The 15,781-nt window shown below is 48.5% G+C and overlaps 3 protein-coding genes across 3 annotated transcripts; all 3 read left to right on the plus strand.

Annotated features, from left to right (window-relative positions):
• Positions 1 to 3,668: 3,668 nt before the first annotated feature.
• LOC139786975 (uncharacterized) lies at positions 3,669 to 4,400 on the plus strand. The gene has a single exon (XM_071726071.1). The coding sequence runs from the start codon at positions 3,669 to 3,671 to the stop codon at positions 4,398 to 4,400; it is 732 nt and encodes a 243-aa protein (XP_071582172.1).
• A 932-nt stretch (positions 4,401 to 5,332) lies between these two features.
• On the plus strand, positions 5,333 to 8,920 carry LOC139786977 (uncharacterized). The gene has a single exon (XM_071726073.1). The coding sequence runs from the start codon at positions 5,333 to 5,335 to the stop codon at positions 8,918 to 8,920; it is 3,588 nt and encodes a 1,195-aa protein (XP_071582174.1).
• A 2,099-nt stretch (positions 8,921 to 11,019) lies between these two features.
• LOC139786976 (uncharacterized) lies at positions 11,020 to 15,498 on the plus strand. Its single transcript, XM_071726072.1, has 2 exons — positions 11,020 to 14,195; positions 14,315 to 15,498. The coding sequence occupies exons 1-2, from the start codon at positions 11,530 to 11,532 to the stop codon at positions 14,343 to 14,345; spliced, it is 2,697 nt and encodes an 898-aa protein (XP_071582173.1). The 5' UTR covers positions 11,020 to 11,529; the 3' UTR covers positions 14,346 to 15,498.
• Positions 15,499 to 15,781: the final 283 nt, after the last annotated feature.

A 15,781-nucleotide genomic window follows, 5' to 3' on the forward strand; every position in this document is an offset into this window, starting at 1 on the left:
AAAAATTGATGGAAAAGTACTTGTTGAGGTTGATAATGTTAAAGGACAATATGTACCTTTGAGGAAGATTCTGAAAGTTTTTCTAGAGCTACCGAATGTGTTCAATGTTATTAAAAATGTTTTAAGTGAAACTTCATGTGAAGATTTGTTTGCTGACTATATCCATGGATCTCATTGGCAAAATAAAAAAATTTTATTTGGTGAGAAACTTGTAATTCCTCTTTTTGTATTTTATGATGACTTTGAAGTTGATAAAGAAATTGGAAATCTCAGTGCTAAACTTGGTGCTGTCTATGTGAAAATAGCATGCCTTCCTTCAGAATTTCAAGGTTCTTTAGATAATATTTTCTTAGCTTTACTTTTTAACACATGTGATCGTATTAATTATGGAAATAAGCGAACATTCGGGATTTTTATTAAAGAGTTAAACTTTTTGTTCAATAATGGTATCGAAATTATTATAAATAGTGTTGTTCACACAGTCTATTTTGTTATGACTCTTCTAGTGGCTGATAATTTAGCTCTCCATTCAATGCTTGGTTTTGCTGAGGAGTTTACTGCAAATTTTCCATGTCGTATGTGCCATGCTCATAAATCTTTAATTCATATTCAAACAGAGGAAGATTCAAGTTTACTCAGGAATAAATTACAGCACGATATAGATTGCAAAACTGGTAACGTATCTTTAACTGGAGTCAGTGAAGAGTCTGTCCTAAACGAGGTAGACTTTTGAAGTAACTGACAATCCAAGTGTTGACATTATGCATGACATTTTTGAGGGTGCTTGTATTTACGATATGGGTCACATTCTCCATCAATTAATTTTTGTGAAGAAATACTTTACTGTCAAAACACTTAACTTCCGACTCTTTACATTTAATTATGATAAAACTATTACTAATAAACCTACTGAGTTTAAAGAAAAGGCTCTTTACAATAAATCAGTGAAAATGACTGCCAGTGAGATGCCCACTTTTGTTCGTATCTTTGCTTTACTTGTAGGTGACCTTGTTCCTGATCATGATCCCGTATGGAAGTTTTACTTAATTCTCCGTGATATTATTGAAATTGTTTTGTGTAGACAAATGCAGAAAGAAATGATTAAGATATTGAAGGAGATAATTAGTGAACATCATCGTTTGTATGTTATTCTTTTCCAAGATACATTGAAACCTAAACACCATCATATGGTTCATTATCCATCAATTTTGTCTCGGTCTGGTGCTCTTGTTAATTTAGCATGTGATCGGTTTGAAGCCAATCATCAGCCAGCTGTGCAAGACGCTAAAGCTACTCGTTCTAGGAAAAATATTGCTTTCACTTTAGCTTTAAAACAACAACTTCGGTGTGCTTACCGATTCATGACTCGAAAGGGACTTCATACTTTATTAGAAGTAGGACCTGAAGAAAAACCAGATTATTATAATTCGTTAATTCTTCCAATAAGTTTTTCTAATGGCTTTATGCAACATGCTTTTGTCATCTTTAAAGGAACTTTATATAAAAAGGGAATGTGCGTTGCAATTGGAGTGGATGATGATAATGGACCTGAATTTGGTATCATTTCCTCCGTATTAGTAAATCATAATGGCAATGTCTGCCTCGTGTGTAATGTCCTTTCATGTTTAATGTACAGTGAACATTTTCATGCTTATAACGTTACTAATGCTGCCAAAATAATATCAATTCTAGTTACTGATCTTTTAGATTATTTGCCTTTGTTGTTTTGTAAAGGCAATGATGGAAAGCAATATGTTACATTGCATCATTTACTTTAGCAACTATAAAGAATATGTAATAAAGCATTATATTTTTAGTTATTAGGTATAGTTGTAATATAGTTATAGTTGTAACAAGGTAAATAAACTGTATTTTTTTTAATAAGGTGGTATTTCATTTTACACTACATCTTTTCTTATATAGTTAAAACCAGAAAAATCAGTTTTGCAACTGTTGTAAGATTCTTTAATATGATTGGTTCTTGCCCTTATAGTTTCTCATGGATCTATAAATGTATAAACCAATCATATTAAAGAATCTTATAATTGCAAAGCTGCTTTTTCTACCAAACGCAGCCATATTGCATATATAGGTACGTTAAAAAAGTATACAATTAATTTAGCTGCAGCTACAAAAATAAGTTAGCTATGACATCTAGAATATGTTGTTATATTATCTCGCTGCTGCAGTTATAATCGGCAGCTATATTTCTTACAAAGATCGTTCTAGCTGTAGTATCAAAACTCATATTTATCCTATGCAGTGATAAACATTTGGTAATGGGACCTAAATTTTCTAGAAGATATTACTAGAATGTTGCTGCTATAAATTCTATATGTGGCAAACAATATTCTAACAGATACAAAAAATAGCGATACATTCTTGTTGTGCCACCTAGAATTCTACCTATACTTGCAAAACATTTTTTTGAGTGTTGTTGAGAATTGAATAAATGCGAGCTGAAAATTCTCGAACTTCGACGAGACAGCAAGCATTATTCGAGAACGCTTGAAAGGCTCCAAATCGCGACGGTTTCCTCCCCCCCTTTTTTGTGTGTTTTCGAGCAAACGGCACAGGTGTTTCTCGCGTGATCGCAAGCACCGCGACCAATAGACGATTTGGAGCCAACGAGCGTTTCTCACGTCACCGAATTCCTCGACGCGAAGCTCCGGCCGCGATCCCTCGCCTGCTCCGTCCGGGACGGCAGTGAGCCATCATAACTCGCACGCGATACATGATCGACGTCGAGGAAAACGGAGGAATGTAGCGAGTGCGAAATCGCGAGTGCGAAGTCCAGTGTAACCCACTTTAATAAAAAGGACTGACTGTTATTTCGTGTACTCATTTTTGTACTTTCCACGGCGCGCACCGCGAAAACGTCGAGCGGTCCACTGACATTTAGTGGTCCTTCGAGCCGGATCGACATAAAAGACCGGCATAGACAGTTCGACCGCCTCAAAAGTGCTCGCGTTGTGCTACGCCGAGATTGACGAATCGGCGCGCCCGCTCGACTCGCTCGAAAACGGAGTTCGCCGCCTACGCGTTCTCGACTCCGTGGCTCACTCCGAACATTGAGCGCACCACACCCGCTCTCCTAAAGATAGGTGCCTTGTGATTTTGTGAAGTGCTTCGGAGGCTCCTGCGGGACCTCCAGCAAACGTATCGTGCTCCTTGCGATACGCATCCGCCGCCCGACGGCGCCCTGCTTTGCGACGTGCTATACGTCCCTGCCTCCCGCGAGTACCTGCTACTCGCCGCGGAGTCGCACACCGAGACGTGCCAGACGTCCCTGCCTCCCGCGAGTACCTGCTACTCGCCGCGGAGTCGCACACCGAGACGTGCCAGACGTCCCTGCCTCCCGCGAGTATCGCCCTGCTACTCGCCGCGGAGTCGCACCGAGACGTGCCAGACGTCCCTGCCTCCCGCGAGTATCGCCCTGCTACTCGCCGCGGAGTCGACCACCGAGACGTGCCAGACGTCCTTGCCTCCCGCGAGTATCGCCCTGCTACTCGCCGCGGAGTCGCACCGAGACGTGCCAGACGTCCCTGCCTCCCGCGAGTATCGCCCTGCTACTCGCCGCGGAGTCGCACACGAGCGTCTTCGCTCGACAAGAAGATTGACACGCAAGTGTCTGAAAGATTTCTACACGATCCAGACATCTGCTCAACATGTCTTCGGATCTCGAAAATCTACTCATTGCTCAAGGCAATGCGATTGACCAGCTACGACGGTCGCTGATTAACTTCAAAAAGCTTCCCAAGGCTCAGGTCACTCTCCCTAAGACGAAGGGGAGACTGACGAATTTGGAGGGTCTCTGGGAAAAGGTGCAAGCCCTCCATGTCCAGCTGCTGCAGACGGCTACGGCGGAGGAGAAGAAGTCGACCCACTACTTCAAGGACGAGGAATTTCTTGCCGCCGAGGACGCCTACCTCGACGCGACGGACCACCTCCACGAGGTCATCGGTAAATTAAGTAGCGACGCCCCGAGCGCGCCGTATCGAGGTAACGAGTCTTCTTATCGCGACGCGCACTCCGGAGTGTCATTGCATCTGCCTCGTATCTCGCTTCCGAACTTTTCTGGTGCTTTCGCTGAATGGGAGAATTTTCGCGGAATCTTCGAGTCTCTCGTAGCAAACAGTGAATCGTTGACAAGAACGCAAAAGTTACATTATCTGAAAGCGAGCCTCTCCGGCGAGGCCGCGTCGTTGATTAATAACATTCAAATTTCTGACGCGAACTACGAGGCAGCGTGGCTGCTTCTTACCGACGAATACGACAACCGCAACGCGATTATTCACGCGCATATCCATTCGTTCGCCGACTTACCGAAAATGAAAAACGAGAACGTGACCGAGTTGAAAAACTTCGCGATAGTGTGTCCGCATCTCTCGCCGCGTTAACGAATCTCGATCGTCCGGTCGATATGTGGGACGACCTCCTAGTTTATATTATCTCGCAAAAGTTCAGTCCGCGAACGCGCAATGAATGGAATCTTAAACGAGGCAACACGGACGCGTACCCTACGTATAAAGAGATTCATGACTTCATGACTCTTCGCATTCGCGGTCTCGCGGATTACCCTTCGCAATCCGAATCTGCGTCAAATAGTGCGCGCGGTAATAGAGCTCGTGCTTCGGTGAATACGGTTTCGCCCGTCAAATGCGTCCGTTGTTCCGGAAACCACGGTCTTGCAAAGTGTAATAAATTTCTAAGTCTGTCGGTCGAGCAGCGTCGACTCGCCGCGCGACAGCATAAATGTTGCTTTAATTGTTTGAGAACCGAGCATTTTTCAAACAATTGTCCGAGTAAAGGACGGTGCAATCAATGCCACCAAGCTCACCATTCGCTGCTTCACCGCGAGGGTACGGAAACTGGTACTAAAAGTACGCTTTCCGCGATTAATTCGCCGTCCTCAGCTCCGTCAGCTGTGTCAGTCGCCGCTGCCTCCGAGTCACCGGCCGCGCCCTCAGCGTTCGTTCAAAACGTGCATGCTACTCGAGATTTTGTGAAACAACCGCCTCATGTACTTCTCGCCACTGCGTATGTTAGTTTAAGTACAATCGAGGGCCGCACATTTAAAGTACGTGCACTACTAGATCAAGGCTCGACATACAGTTTCATATCAGAATCTCTTTGTCAGACGATGCGAACCAGGCGTCATCGTGCCGCGTTGAAGATACATTGTTTTGGAGAAAAATTTAATGGAGTCGCGCGGTCACAAGTTAATCTTGCTCTCGCGCCCTGCGACAAACAGGGACCGATATTTCCCTTCTCGGGTTACGTATATCAAAGAATCACTTCTTATACAGCCTCTCAACAGAAGCCGGCCGCAATGTGGCCACATCTACGCGATTTACCTTTAGCAGATCCTGATCCCTCATGTAATCACCCGATTCATGTATTAATCGGCGCGGATTTATACGGGTCTCTGCTACTCGACGGTCTACGTCAGGGCCCGGTCGGCACTCCGACGGGCCAGCTTACAATTTTCGGATGGATCCTCTCCGGTCCCGCCGGCCCTGCGCGCCCGGCCGGAGAGTCCGCTTCTGTCCTGAGTTGCGTATCCTGCGAGGATACGAATTCCTTAATTCAAAGTTTTTGGGAGGACGAACGTATCCCCTCTCGAACTCCTCTCACCGAAGAGGACGAACGTTGCGAGAAGCATTTTGCGACGACTCATTCTCGCGATTCACAAGGACGCTACATTGTGCGTTTGCCGTTCAAAAACGGCCCCCCTCGCGTCGGCGACACATTCCGAAAGGCTTCCTTCCTGTACTCCAATATGGAGCGCCGACTCGCGCGGAAACCAGAAATCGCCGCGCAGTATCACGATTTTTTAAGAGAATACGAATCGATGGGGCACATGGAGTCGGTGCGGGCGGACGAGCGCCCCCCTTACCCCCCGATATACATCCCGCATCATTTTGTTTTACGCGAATCGAGTACAACGACCAAGTTACGCGTCGTGTTTAATGCCTCTAGCGAATCGACCGACAAAACCTCGCTCAATGATTTTCTAATGGCGGGACCTAAACTTCAACAAGACATCGCCGCGATAATCCTGCGCTGGCGACTCTTTCGGTACGTGTACATGGCTGACATTGCTAAAATGTTCCGACAAATACTCGTGCATCGGGATGACGCGGACTATCAACGAATTCTTTGGCGCCCCCCCGACAGTCTGTTGATTCGGCTTTACCGCTTACTCACCGTGACCTACGGGCAAAAACCTTCGCCTTTTCTCGCACAGCGCTCTTTTATCCAATTAGCTCGCGACGAAGGTAAAGACTTCCCCGACGCGGTCAATATAATCGAAGAGTCGACCTACGTCGATGATGTTCTTTTCGGAGCAGACGACCTTCTGTCTCTGCTCGAGAAGCGCAATCAACTCGTGGGCATAATGAATCGCGGATGTTTCCCCCTGCGAAAATGGGCCGCGAATTCAGCCGAACTTTTGACGGATATCCCAGAGGACCAACGGGAATCCTCGGACTATCCGATCAACCACGATGACACGCTCAAGGTCCTCGGCCTGTCTTGGTCTCCGCGCGATGACTCGTTTCGTTTCGTAATTTCGCCATACGCCGTGACAGTTCATACTAAGCGCTCCGTTTTATCGTTTATTGCAAAGCTGTATGACCCCCTCGGCTGGGCGTCACCGATAGTCATCGCGGCCAAGATGTTGATGCAGGAGCTCTGGCTCCGTAAAATTGATTGGGATGCTCCCATCCCCGATGATCTTCTGCATCAGTGGATCAATTACGTTTCAGACTTGCCTAATATTAGCAAAATACGCATTCCTCGATGGACAGGGATGCGTCAAGATAAAATCGATGTTGAATTGCACGGCTTCGCGGACGCCTCCACTCGCGCTTACGCCGCGGTAGTTTTCCTCCGAATCGTGCATTCTCCCTCTAACATTCAAGTCATCCACCTCGCGGCCAAAACGAAAGTCGCGCCATTGAAAACCGTTAGCGTTCCACGCTTGGAACTTAACGCCGTCGTTCTATTAATTCGATTGATAGAATGGGTAAGAAACACCACGGGCTTGATGCGAGCTCTCTTGTTTGGATGGACTGATTCCCAAATCGTATTAGCTTGGCTTCTACAACATCCATCCCGCTGGAATTCCTATGTCGCGAACCGCGTCTCCGAGGTGCAGACGCGCCTTCCGACCGTACGTTGGCAACACGTTCGCTCCCAGGAAAATCCTGCCGACTGCGCGTCGCGCGGCTTTACTGCCGCCGATCTCGTCAATCATGAATTATGGTGGTCGGGGCCCCGGTGGCTTAGCTCGACCACGGCCTCGTGGCCGATCCCCCCGACTCCTACTGAAAAGGACATTTTACAAACGGTATCTTCCGAAGCGCGTAAAGCTACCGTTCATCTCGTCGATTCAGCTCCTGAGTGGGATCTGCCCACCTCCTGCTCGAGCTGGATCCGACTTCTTCGTATTACCGCGTACATTCGGCGTTTCGTTCGGAACTTAAAAAATAAAGTCGCCTCTTCGGTGATCGTCAAGTCTCCCTTGACCGCAGAGGAGATTCACGAAGCCTCCGTCTTTTGGCTTCGATCGGCACAAGCGACTTGTTTTTCGGATGACTTGAAGGCTTTGAACGCTCACGCCGCTGTATCGCGATCAAGTTCCTTACGCTCTCTCCACCCCTTTATCGGGAAAGATAAATTAATCCGGCTTGGCGGGCGGCTCGAAAACTCCGCGCTGAGTTACAATGAGCGACACCCCGTCATACTTGCTAGACATCATATTGCCGAACTTTTGATCGATCAAGCACACCGACGCTCTCTCCATGTAGGGACTAAACTCACGCTTAGATGTCTCCGTCAAAATTATTGGTTAATTTCCGCGCGAAGCATGATCAAATCTCACATTCATAAATGTGTTACATGCGTTCGACATTCCGCGAAAACTCCGACGCAATTAATGGGTGATCTCCCGAGTCCCCGAGTAAATCCTGCTCCTCCGTTCTCTCACACGGGCATAGATTACGCCGGACCTATGAACATTACCCCCGTTGTCGGTCGCGGCCAAAAGGGGAGCAAACACTACGTCGCGGTGTTCGTTTGTCTCGCCACTAAGGCGATCCACCTCGAAAGTGTGGAGGATTACTCCACCGATGGATTCCTCGCGGCATTTCAACGGTTTGTCAGTCGCCGCGGACTGCCATCGGACATGTACAGCGATAATGGCACGAATTTTGTGGGTGCTGACCGCGAGCTCCAACGCAGCTTCCGCGCGCTTGTGAACAACCCCTCCCTTAAGGAAATTCTCGCTAACGACGGCGTACGGTGGCATTTCGTGCCCCCTGCGGCACCACATTTCGGCGGGCTTTGGGAGGCTGGAGTGAAGAGCTTTAAGCACCATCTCAGGCGAGTGACTGGTGCTCGCACTCTGTCTCGCTCCGAATTCGTTACGCTTTTATGTAAGATAGAGGCTTGCTTGAACTCGCGACCGATCTCTCCACTTAGCGACGATCCGTCCGATTATACCGCTTTGACACCTGGTCATTTCCTTATCGGCCGACCGCTCACGAGCGTACCGGAGGAATCCGTCCTCGAAATCAATGCGAATCGGTTGTCGCGATGGCAACACGTACAATTAATGCTCGAACAGATCTGGCGTTCTTGGTCGTCGGACTATTTACATTCATTGCAACAGCGCGTGAAATGGACCGAATCTCACGATAATCCGAAGGTTGATGAGTTAGTTTTACTTAAGAGTAACCTACTCCCTCCTTCAAAGTGGGAACTCGCAAGGATTCTGCAGGTCCATCCCGGACTTGACGGTCGCGTTCGCGTCGTCACATTACGCACCGCCAATTCCGAGCTAAAACGACCAATAACCCAGATCTGTCGGTTGCCCGCGTCTATCAGTCCGCCGGGAACCGCGGAATCCCGTTAGAATTAAGCTCGTTCGTTTTTCATTAGATTTAAGGACATTGTAAAAATAGGTTAAGTTCTCAAATGTATATATTGTATATAACGCTTTGAACCAAGACGTTCCCACGCTCCTCTATGCGACCTTGTCAACCCCCGTTTGTTTCGCATTCCGTCGAATGCGAGGCGGGCGGCATGTTGAGAATTGAATAAATGCGAGCTGAAAATTCTCGAACTTCGACGAGACAGCAAGCATTATTCGAGAACGCTTGAAAGGCTCCAAATCGCGACGGTTTCCTCCCCCCCTTTTTTGTGTGTTTTCGAGCAAACGGCACAGGTGTTTCTCGCGTGATCGCAAGCACCGCGACCAATAGACGATTTGGAGCCAACGAGCGTTTCTCACGTCACCGAATTCCTCGACGCGAAGCTCCGGCCGCGATCCCTCGCCTGCTCCGTCCGGGACGGCAGTGAGCCATCATAACTCGCACGCGATACATGATCGACGTCGAGAAAACGGAGGAATGTAGCGAGTGCGAAATCGCGAGTGCGAAGTCCAGTGTAACCCACTTTAATAAAAAGGACTGACTGTTATTTCGTGTACTCATTTTTGTACTTTCCACGGCGCGCACCGCGAAAACGTCGAGCGGTCCACTGACAAGTGTCGTTAATGGTATTGTCAGAACCGTGCAGGAGGATGTATCCATAGGATACGAGATAAAAAAGGAGTATGTATAATTTTCTAGTTTATCAATATTCAATATCAATATTTTATTAATACTGATATCAAAATATTTCTTGTCGAAATATTTAAAAAATTGAAAATGCATTTGTTCGAGATTACGCTCGCGTTGCGCCATCTCATCAGATGGCAGCATCGATCGGGTATCGACAGGCCGGATCGACGCGGCAGCTTGCGCAAGCACGGGCGCGCTCATCGCGAGCTTCTCCCTCGCGTCAGAGAGAAACATGTCCGCGTTGTGATCGTACGTACGACGTGTGCTCTGTGAGTTCTGTTCGTAGAACTGCATACCGTGCCGCTCGCAGTGATTGAAGCTGCCAAGAGACTGTAAAGTGTAAAGAGACCGCTCACCCCAGCCAGCTCTGGTACATCAACACGACGACTCAGGCTCACACGTGCGCGAGTGCCGACCGCCACGTGTCTCAACGGCTCACGGGCGAATCACCACGAGCGAGGCAATTCATATAATTGTCTCGCGCATCAAAGACTTATCATTCATACACCGCTCATCATTTCTCAGGTCAGATTGTATATATTTAGACGCATTAAAGACGGCTCAGACTGTGGTCTGAGTTACATTAAACAAAAGAAAGAATTTGTTAACACCCTCCACGCGCGTCCTTCTCATCCCGCTACCATCGCCGGGATTAATCAGCGATTTCGCGAACATTTGGTCCTTCGAGCCGGATGCGTGGAACTTATGGTGTAACTCAGACACAGATCACGTGAAAGGGGCATGCCCTCCGCGATGTGCCACGTAGACATTGTAGCGCTGTCGCGAGTGAAAGACAGACATTCTCACGCGCGCTCGCGAGTGTTACACGAGTGTACGCGCCCTCGCGAGTGTCACATAAACAGTATCACGTGCTCAATACATGACTCTCGCTTCGCATAGCGCTTTCTCTCGCGTTCCTCGAACGTTCTCGATTCGTGCAGCATTTTCTTACACGTGTCTCGACGTTTCTCAGGTTTCTCATCGTGAACAGCTCAGGGGCGGCTCATCATGACGGATCCCGCCAAAACCGGGACGGGAGGGAAGACCTCTCCATTACTCGAGCTGCCGACCGACAAGCGCACTTCAGAGCGTCAGGCCTCACCGGTGCGGCTGTTCAACCGGCCCGCACGGAATCATCAGACGGCTCCACGGTGTACCCGTGTGACTGCTGCAACGGCACGCATTTCGTTGTGACGTGCACAAAATTTAGGGATCTCTCACCGGTCGAACGACAGAAACTTGTCATCTCACGGAGGCTCTGCTTCAATTGCCTCGGCCGCCACAACGTCCGCTCATGTAAGAGCTCACGGGGGTGCAAGAAGTGCACCAACCGACACCACACGATGCTGCATGAAGCTCATCAGGCGAACTATCAGCAAAGCCGAGCACCAGCTCAGCTGCGTCAGCTCAATAGGAAGATGGTGCAATCGTCGCTCACTCCTCTTTGGCCCGCTCATCACACTCAACCTTATTAGCTACGGCCCTGGCTCAGATAAATTCATTTGTGACTACTCAGCGCGTACGGCTTCTCATCGATTCAGGTTCAGAACTCACCTTCGTCTCTGAATCACTCATTCGTCAGCTCAACATTCCTCGTCATCATTCTGTCATCATCATTACTGGAATTGGGGGCGAAAAGTCAACTCAAACTCGAGGAGTTGCCTCACTCCAGCTCCGCTCACTTTACTCAAGATCAGACGTCATCATTCAAGCTCACATTCTGCAGACGTTAACCAACATCTTGCCATCATTCAACGCTGCACCACAGGAATGGCCGCATCTCACCAAGTTAATCTTGGCCGATCCAGACTTTCTCACACCACGGCCAGTGGATATCATCATTGGAGCTGACTCATATGGGCAGATCATCAAGCCCAACATCATCAAACAAGATCCATTGATGCCAATTGCGCAGCTCTCAATTTTTGGATGGCTCGTTCTCGGACCTGTCGACACATCATCATCGGCATCTGCTGCAGTGCACCATGCCTCGATTCAGGAGAGAGAAGATGCTCTCGACGAGTTGCTGGCGAAATTCTGGACACAAGAAGAAGTGCCTGCAAGTAATACTCATGATCTTACGCCTGACGAGCAAAGATGTGAAGAATATTACAAGAGCACTGTTTCGCGGGACTCAACAGGTCGCTACACGGTTCGACTTCCGTTAAAATCATCACCTGATACTCTTGGGGATTCGTATCACACTGCGCATCGATGCCTGCAGGGCTTACTAAGAAGGTTCGCACGAGATGACAACTATCGACGCCTGTATCATCAGTTCATGACAGAATATCGAGAGCTCAATCACATGACGGAGGCTTCACCCGTTTCCAGCCAGCACGCGCAATATTACTTGCCACATCACGGCGTGCTCAAACCAGACAGTGCAACCACAAAATTACGTGTGGTGTTTAATGGCTCGAGTGCATCTACATCCGGCCGCTCACTCAATGATATCATGTATACGGGAGCCAAGTTGCATTTAGACGTCACTGACGTTTTGCTCTGGATTCGACAGTTTCGGCATTTAGTGGCAACTGACATCACCAAAATGTACAGGCAAATCAACGTACATAAGGATGACTGGAATTTACAACGGGTTCTCTGGATCGACAAACAACTCAAGGAAGTGGAAAATTATCTAACAACGGTCACGTATGGTACCAAGGGTGCCCCGTTCTTAGCAGTGCGAACACTGCTGCAACTGGTGAAGGATGAAGGCCATAAGTTTCCCCTTGCAGTGCCGCCACTCACTGAGGGTCGATATGTTGACGACACCTTTGGAGGCGCCGACACAGTTCAGCAGGTAAAGGAAATTGCAGTGCAACTGAAGAATTTGTGCATGGCGGGCGGTTTTCCATTATCAAAGTGGCACGCGACTCATCAAGATGTGCTCACTGCGGTTCAAGCAGAAAAGGAACAGGGCTCGCAAATTGCATTTGACGATTGCACAACCAAAATCCTCGGATTAAACTGGCTTCCTCACGAAGATTCATTCACATTCTCAACAAGGATCTCATCGCACACCACTCAGTTCACCAAACGCCTCGTTTTGTCTGAAGTGGCTCAGATATTCGATCCACTAGGCTTTGCATCACCAGTAGTGATCAAGGCGAAGATGCTCTTGCAGGAGCTATGGCTTCATAAGCTCCGATGGGATGAACCACTGCCATCCCAGCTCTCATCACGGTGGCTCACTATCAGAAAAGAACTCACCAGCTTAAGCAGAATCTCAATACCTCGATGGTATAACACATGGAGTACCTCGTCAGTGGAATTTCACGGCTTTTCTGATGCTTCTCAACTAGCAATGGCTGCAGTCGTATATATCACCGTCCGCAGCTCAAACGGCGCCACGATTTCATTGGTGTGCTCCAAAACTAAGGTAGCACCGCTCAAACGGCTCACCATCCCGAGACTTGAACTCTCCGCAGCACTGCTGCTCTCAAGGCTCATGCAATACGTTCAAGCCACCTTGAAGTTGAACGTTACAGCAATTCACCTGTGGACGGACTCTGTTGTGACACTCACGTGGATCAAATCTCATGCATCGCGCTGGAAGGATTTTGTGAGAAACCGAGTTTCTCAGATTCAAGATCTCACTGCAAAGGCACACTGGAGATACGTACCTGGTACATCCAATCCAGCCGATTGCGCATCACGAGGATTGACTACTTCTCAACTTCAAAGCCACTCATTATGGTGGACGGGACCACCGTGGATACTCACACCTGAAGCATGGCCATCACAACCCGCGCTGTCGGACGAGTTGAGCTGCAGTGAGGCCCGTCCTGGCATTGCGCTACATGCAGCGGCATCTCAGTTGGAATACCACTGGGACCTCATATATAGGTACTCAACCCTCAATAAATTATTGAAAGTAACAGCTCTCTGTTTCAGGTTTATCTCTCTCTTGAGAAAGCGCCGAGCCAAGTCACTGGACTTGCACTCAGCTTTGGAGAAGGCCAGACTATTCTGGATCAAGGCTACTCAAGCGGCATACTTCACGCATGAGATCAAGATGCTCACGGCCAATTCGAGACTACCACCTACTCACGCATTCAGTCGATTGACTGCGTACATAGACGCTCAAGGGGTTATCCGAGTTGGCGGCCGCCTCAACCAATCAGCACTAGCTCAAGACAACAAACATCAGGCGATTTTACCTCGCCACTCACGGTTCTCAACTTTAATCATCGCCCACGCCCATTTGCGTACTTTACATGGAGGAACACAGCTGACATTGGCTCATGTCAGGCAACAATATTGGATCATCGGCGGACGGGCTCCGGTGAAGTCTCATATCTTACGGTGTGTCGTGTGTGCTCGGCAGAGGGGGATCCGTGCTCATCAACTGATGGGCCAACTACCTCTCTCTCGGGTTACGCCGTCACGTCCGTTTGCTCATACAGGAGTCGACTATGCCGGACCGCTCACCATCAAGACATGGAAGGGACGAGGTGCGAAAACATACAAGGGATGGATCTGTGTGTTCGTCTGCTTTTCCACCTCCGCAATTCACCTCGAAGTAGTCAGTGACTACTCATCAGAAGGATTCATAGCAGCCTTCCGAAGATTTGCAGCGAGAAGGGGAATTGCTCAGACCATGTACTCGGACTGCGGGACAACTTTCATTGGAGCAGACGCCGCGCTCAAAAAAATGTTCGTCCAAGACGCTCAAGAACATCAACGGATTGCTCAAGTGTTGCAACTTGACGGCATAAGATGGGAGTTCAACCCACCAGGTGCTCCACACATGGGGGGCAAGTGGGAGGCGGTTGTAAAGTCCGTGAAGTTTCATTTGAGACGGACCATCGGGGAGACTCTACTCACGACGGAAGAACTAACAACGTTGCTTACGCAAATAGAGGCCATTCTCAACTCAAGGCCGTTGGAACCGTTGAGCGACGACCCTGAAGACGTCTCAGCGCTCACCCCAGGTCATTTTCTCATTGGAGGTCCACTCACTACCATACCCGAGCCATCTCTGATCGACCTGGCAACCTCGCGACTATCTCGGTGGCAGCTCATCCAGCAGCATGTTCAACAATTTTGGGCGCAATGGTCGGCGCATTATCTGCAACGCCAGCAGGCGATATCCAAGTGGCATCATCCTAACAACAACATCAAGGTGGGTTCTATCGTGCTGCTCACCGACGAACGCTCTCCACCGTGCAAATGGCCACTCGCAAGAGTAACGGCTTTGCACCCCGGAAAGGATGGACTTACTAGGGTGGTTACCCTCAAGACGGCCACCACGATGCTCACCCGGCCAATTGCCAAGCTTGCCGTATTACCCATTTCATCAGGATAAAGGATCACGAGTAAGGAATCATCAACAAGGTTGCTGATGGCGGGCGGAATGTTCGAGATTACGCTCGCGTTGCGCCATCTCATCAGATGGCAGCATCGATCGGGTATCGACAGGCCGGATCGACGCGGCAGCTTGCGCAAGCACGGGCGCGCTCATCGCGAGCTTCTCCCTCGCCTCAGAGAGAAACATGTCCGCGTTGTGATCGTACGTACGACGTGTGCTCTGTGAGTTCTGTTCGTAGAACTGCATACCGTGCCGCTCGCAGTGATTGAAGCTGCCAAGAGACTGTAAAGTGTAAAGAGACCGCTCACCCCAGCCAGCTCTGGTACATCAACACGACGACTCAGGCTCACACGTGCGCGAGTGCCGACCGCCACGTGTCTCAACGGCTCACGGGCGAATCACCACGAGCGAGGCAATTCATATAATTGTCTCGCACATCAAAGACTTATCATTCATACACCGCTCATCATTTCTCAGGTCAGATTGTATATATTTAGACGCATTAAAGACGGCTCAGACTGTGGTCTGAGTTACATTAAACAAAAGAAAGAATTTGTTAACACCCTCCACGCGCGTCCTTCTCATCCCGCTACCATCGCCGGGATTAATCAGCGATTTCGCGAACATTTTCTTTATTTTAGTAAATAGAGTCACAATTGTATGCAAACTAATATTTACTACAATGCAGAACATTTCTTTCTCAGTAAAAGAATAGTAACATTCAATACAGTAAATAAAAATAATATAAAAATAAGTGGTTTGCTGGTTGTGGGCCAGGAACGAGTGACTTCTCTCCTCTCAATAGTAGAATCCACCGTAGGTGATAATTGCATTG

The sequence above is a fragment of the Temnothorax nylanderi genome, unplaced genomic scaffold (genome assembly GCF_030848795.1).
Source record: "Temnothorax nylanderi isolate EJ_2023f unplaced genomic scaffold, tnyl_v1.0 TNYL_tig1223_pilon, whole genome shotgun sequence".
Lineage (NCBI taxonomy): Eukaryota > Metazoa > Arthropoda > Insecta > Hymenoptera > Formicidae > Temnothorax > Temnothorax nylanderi.

Bases quoted from the DNA above. Each gene is read 5' to 3' on its own strand.
- LOC139786975 (XM_071726071.1), top strand. From the start codon at position 3,669: ATGTCTTCGGATCTCGAAAATCTACTCATTGCTCAAGGCAATGCGATT.
- LOC139786977 (XM_071726073.1), top strand. From the start codon at position 5,333: ATGTGGCCACATCTACGCGATTTACCTTTAGCAGATCCTGATCCCTCA.
- LOC139786976 (XM_071726072.1), top strand. From the start codon at position 11,530: ATGCCAATTGCGCAGCTCTCAATTTTTGGATGGCTCGTTCTCGGACCT. The intron at 14,196-14,314 runs CTTCCGAAGATT...ACGCTCAAGAAC, and splicing joins TCAGAAGGATTCATAGCAGC to ATCAACGGATTGCTCAAGTG.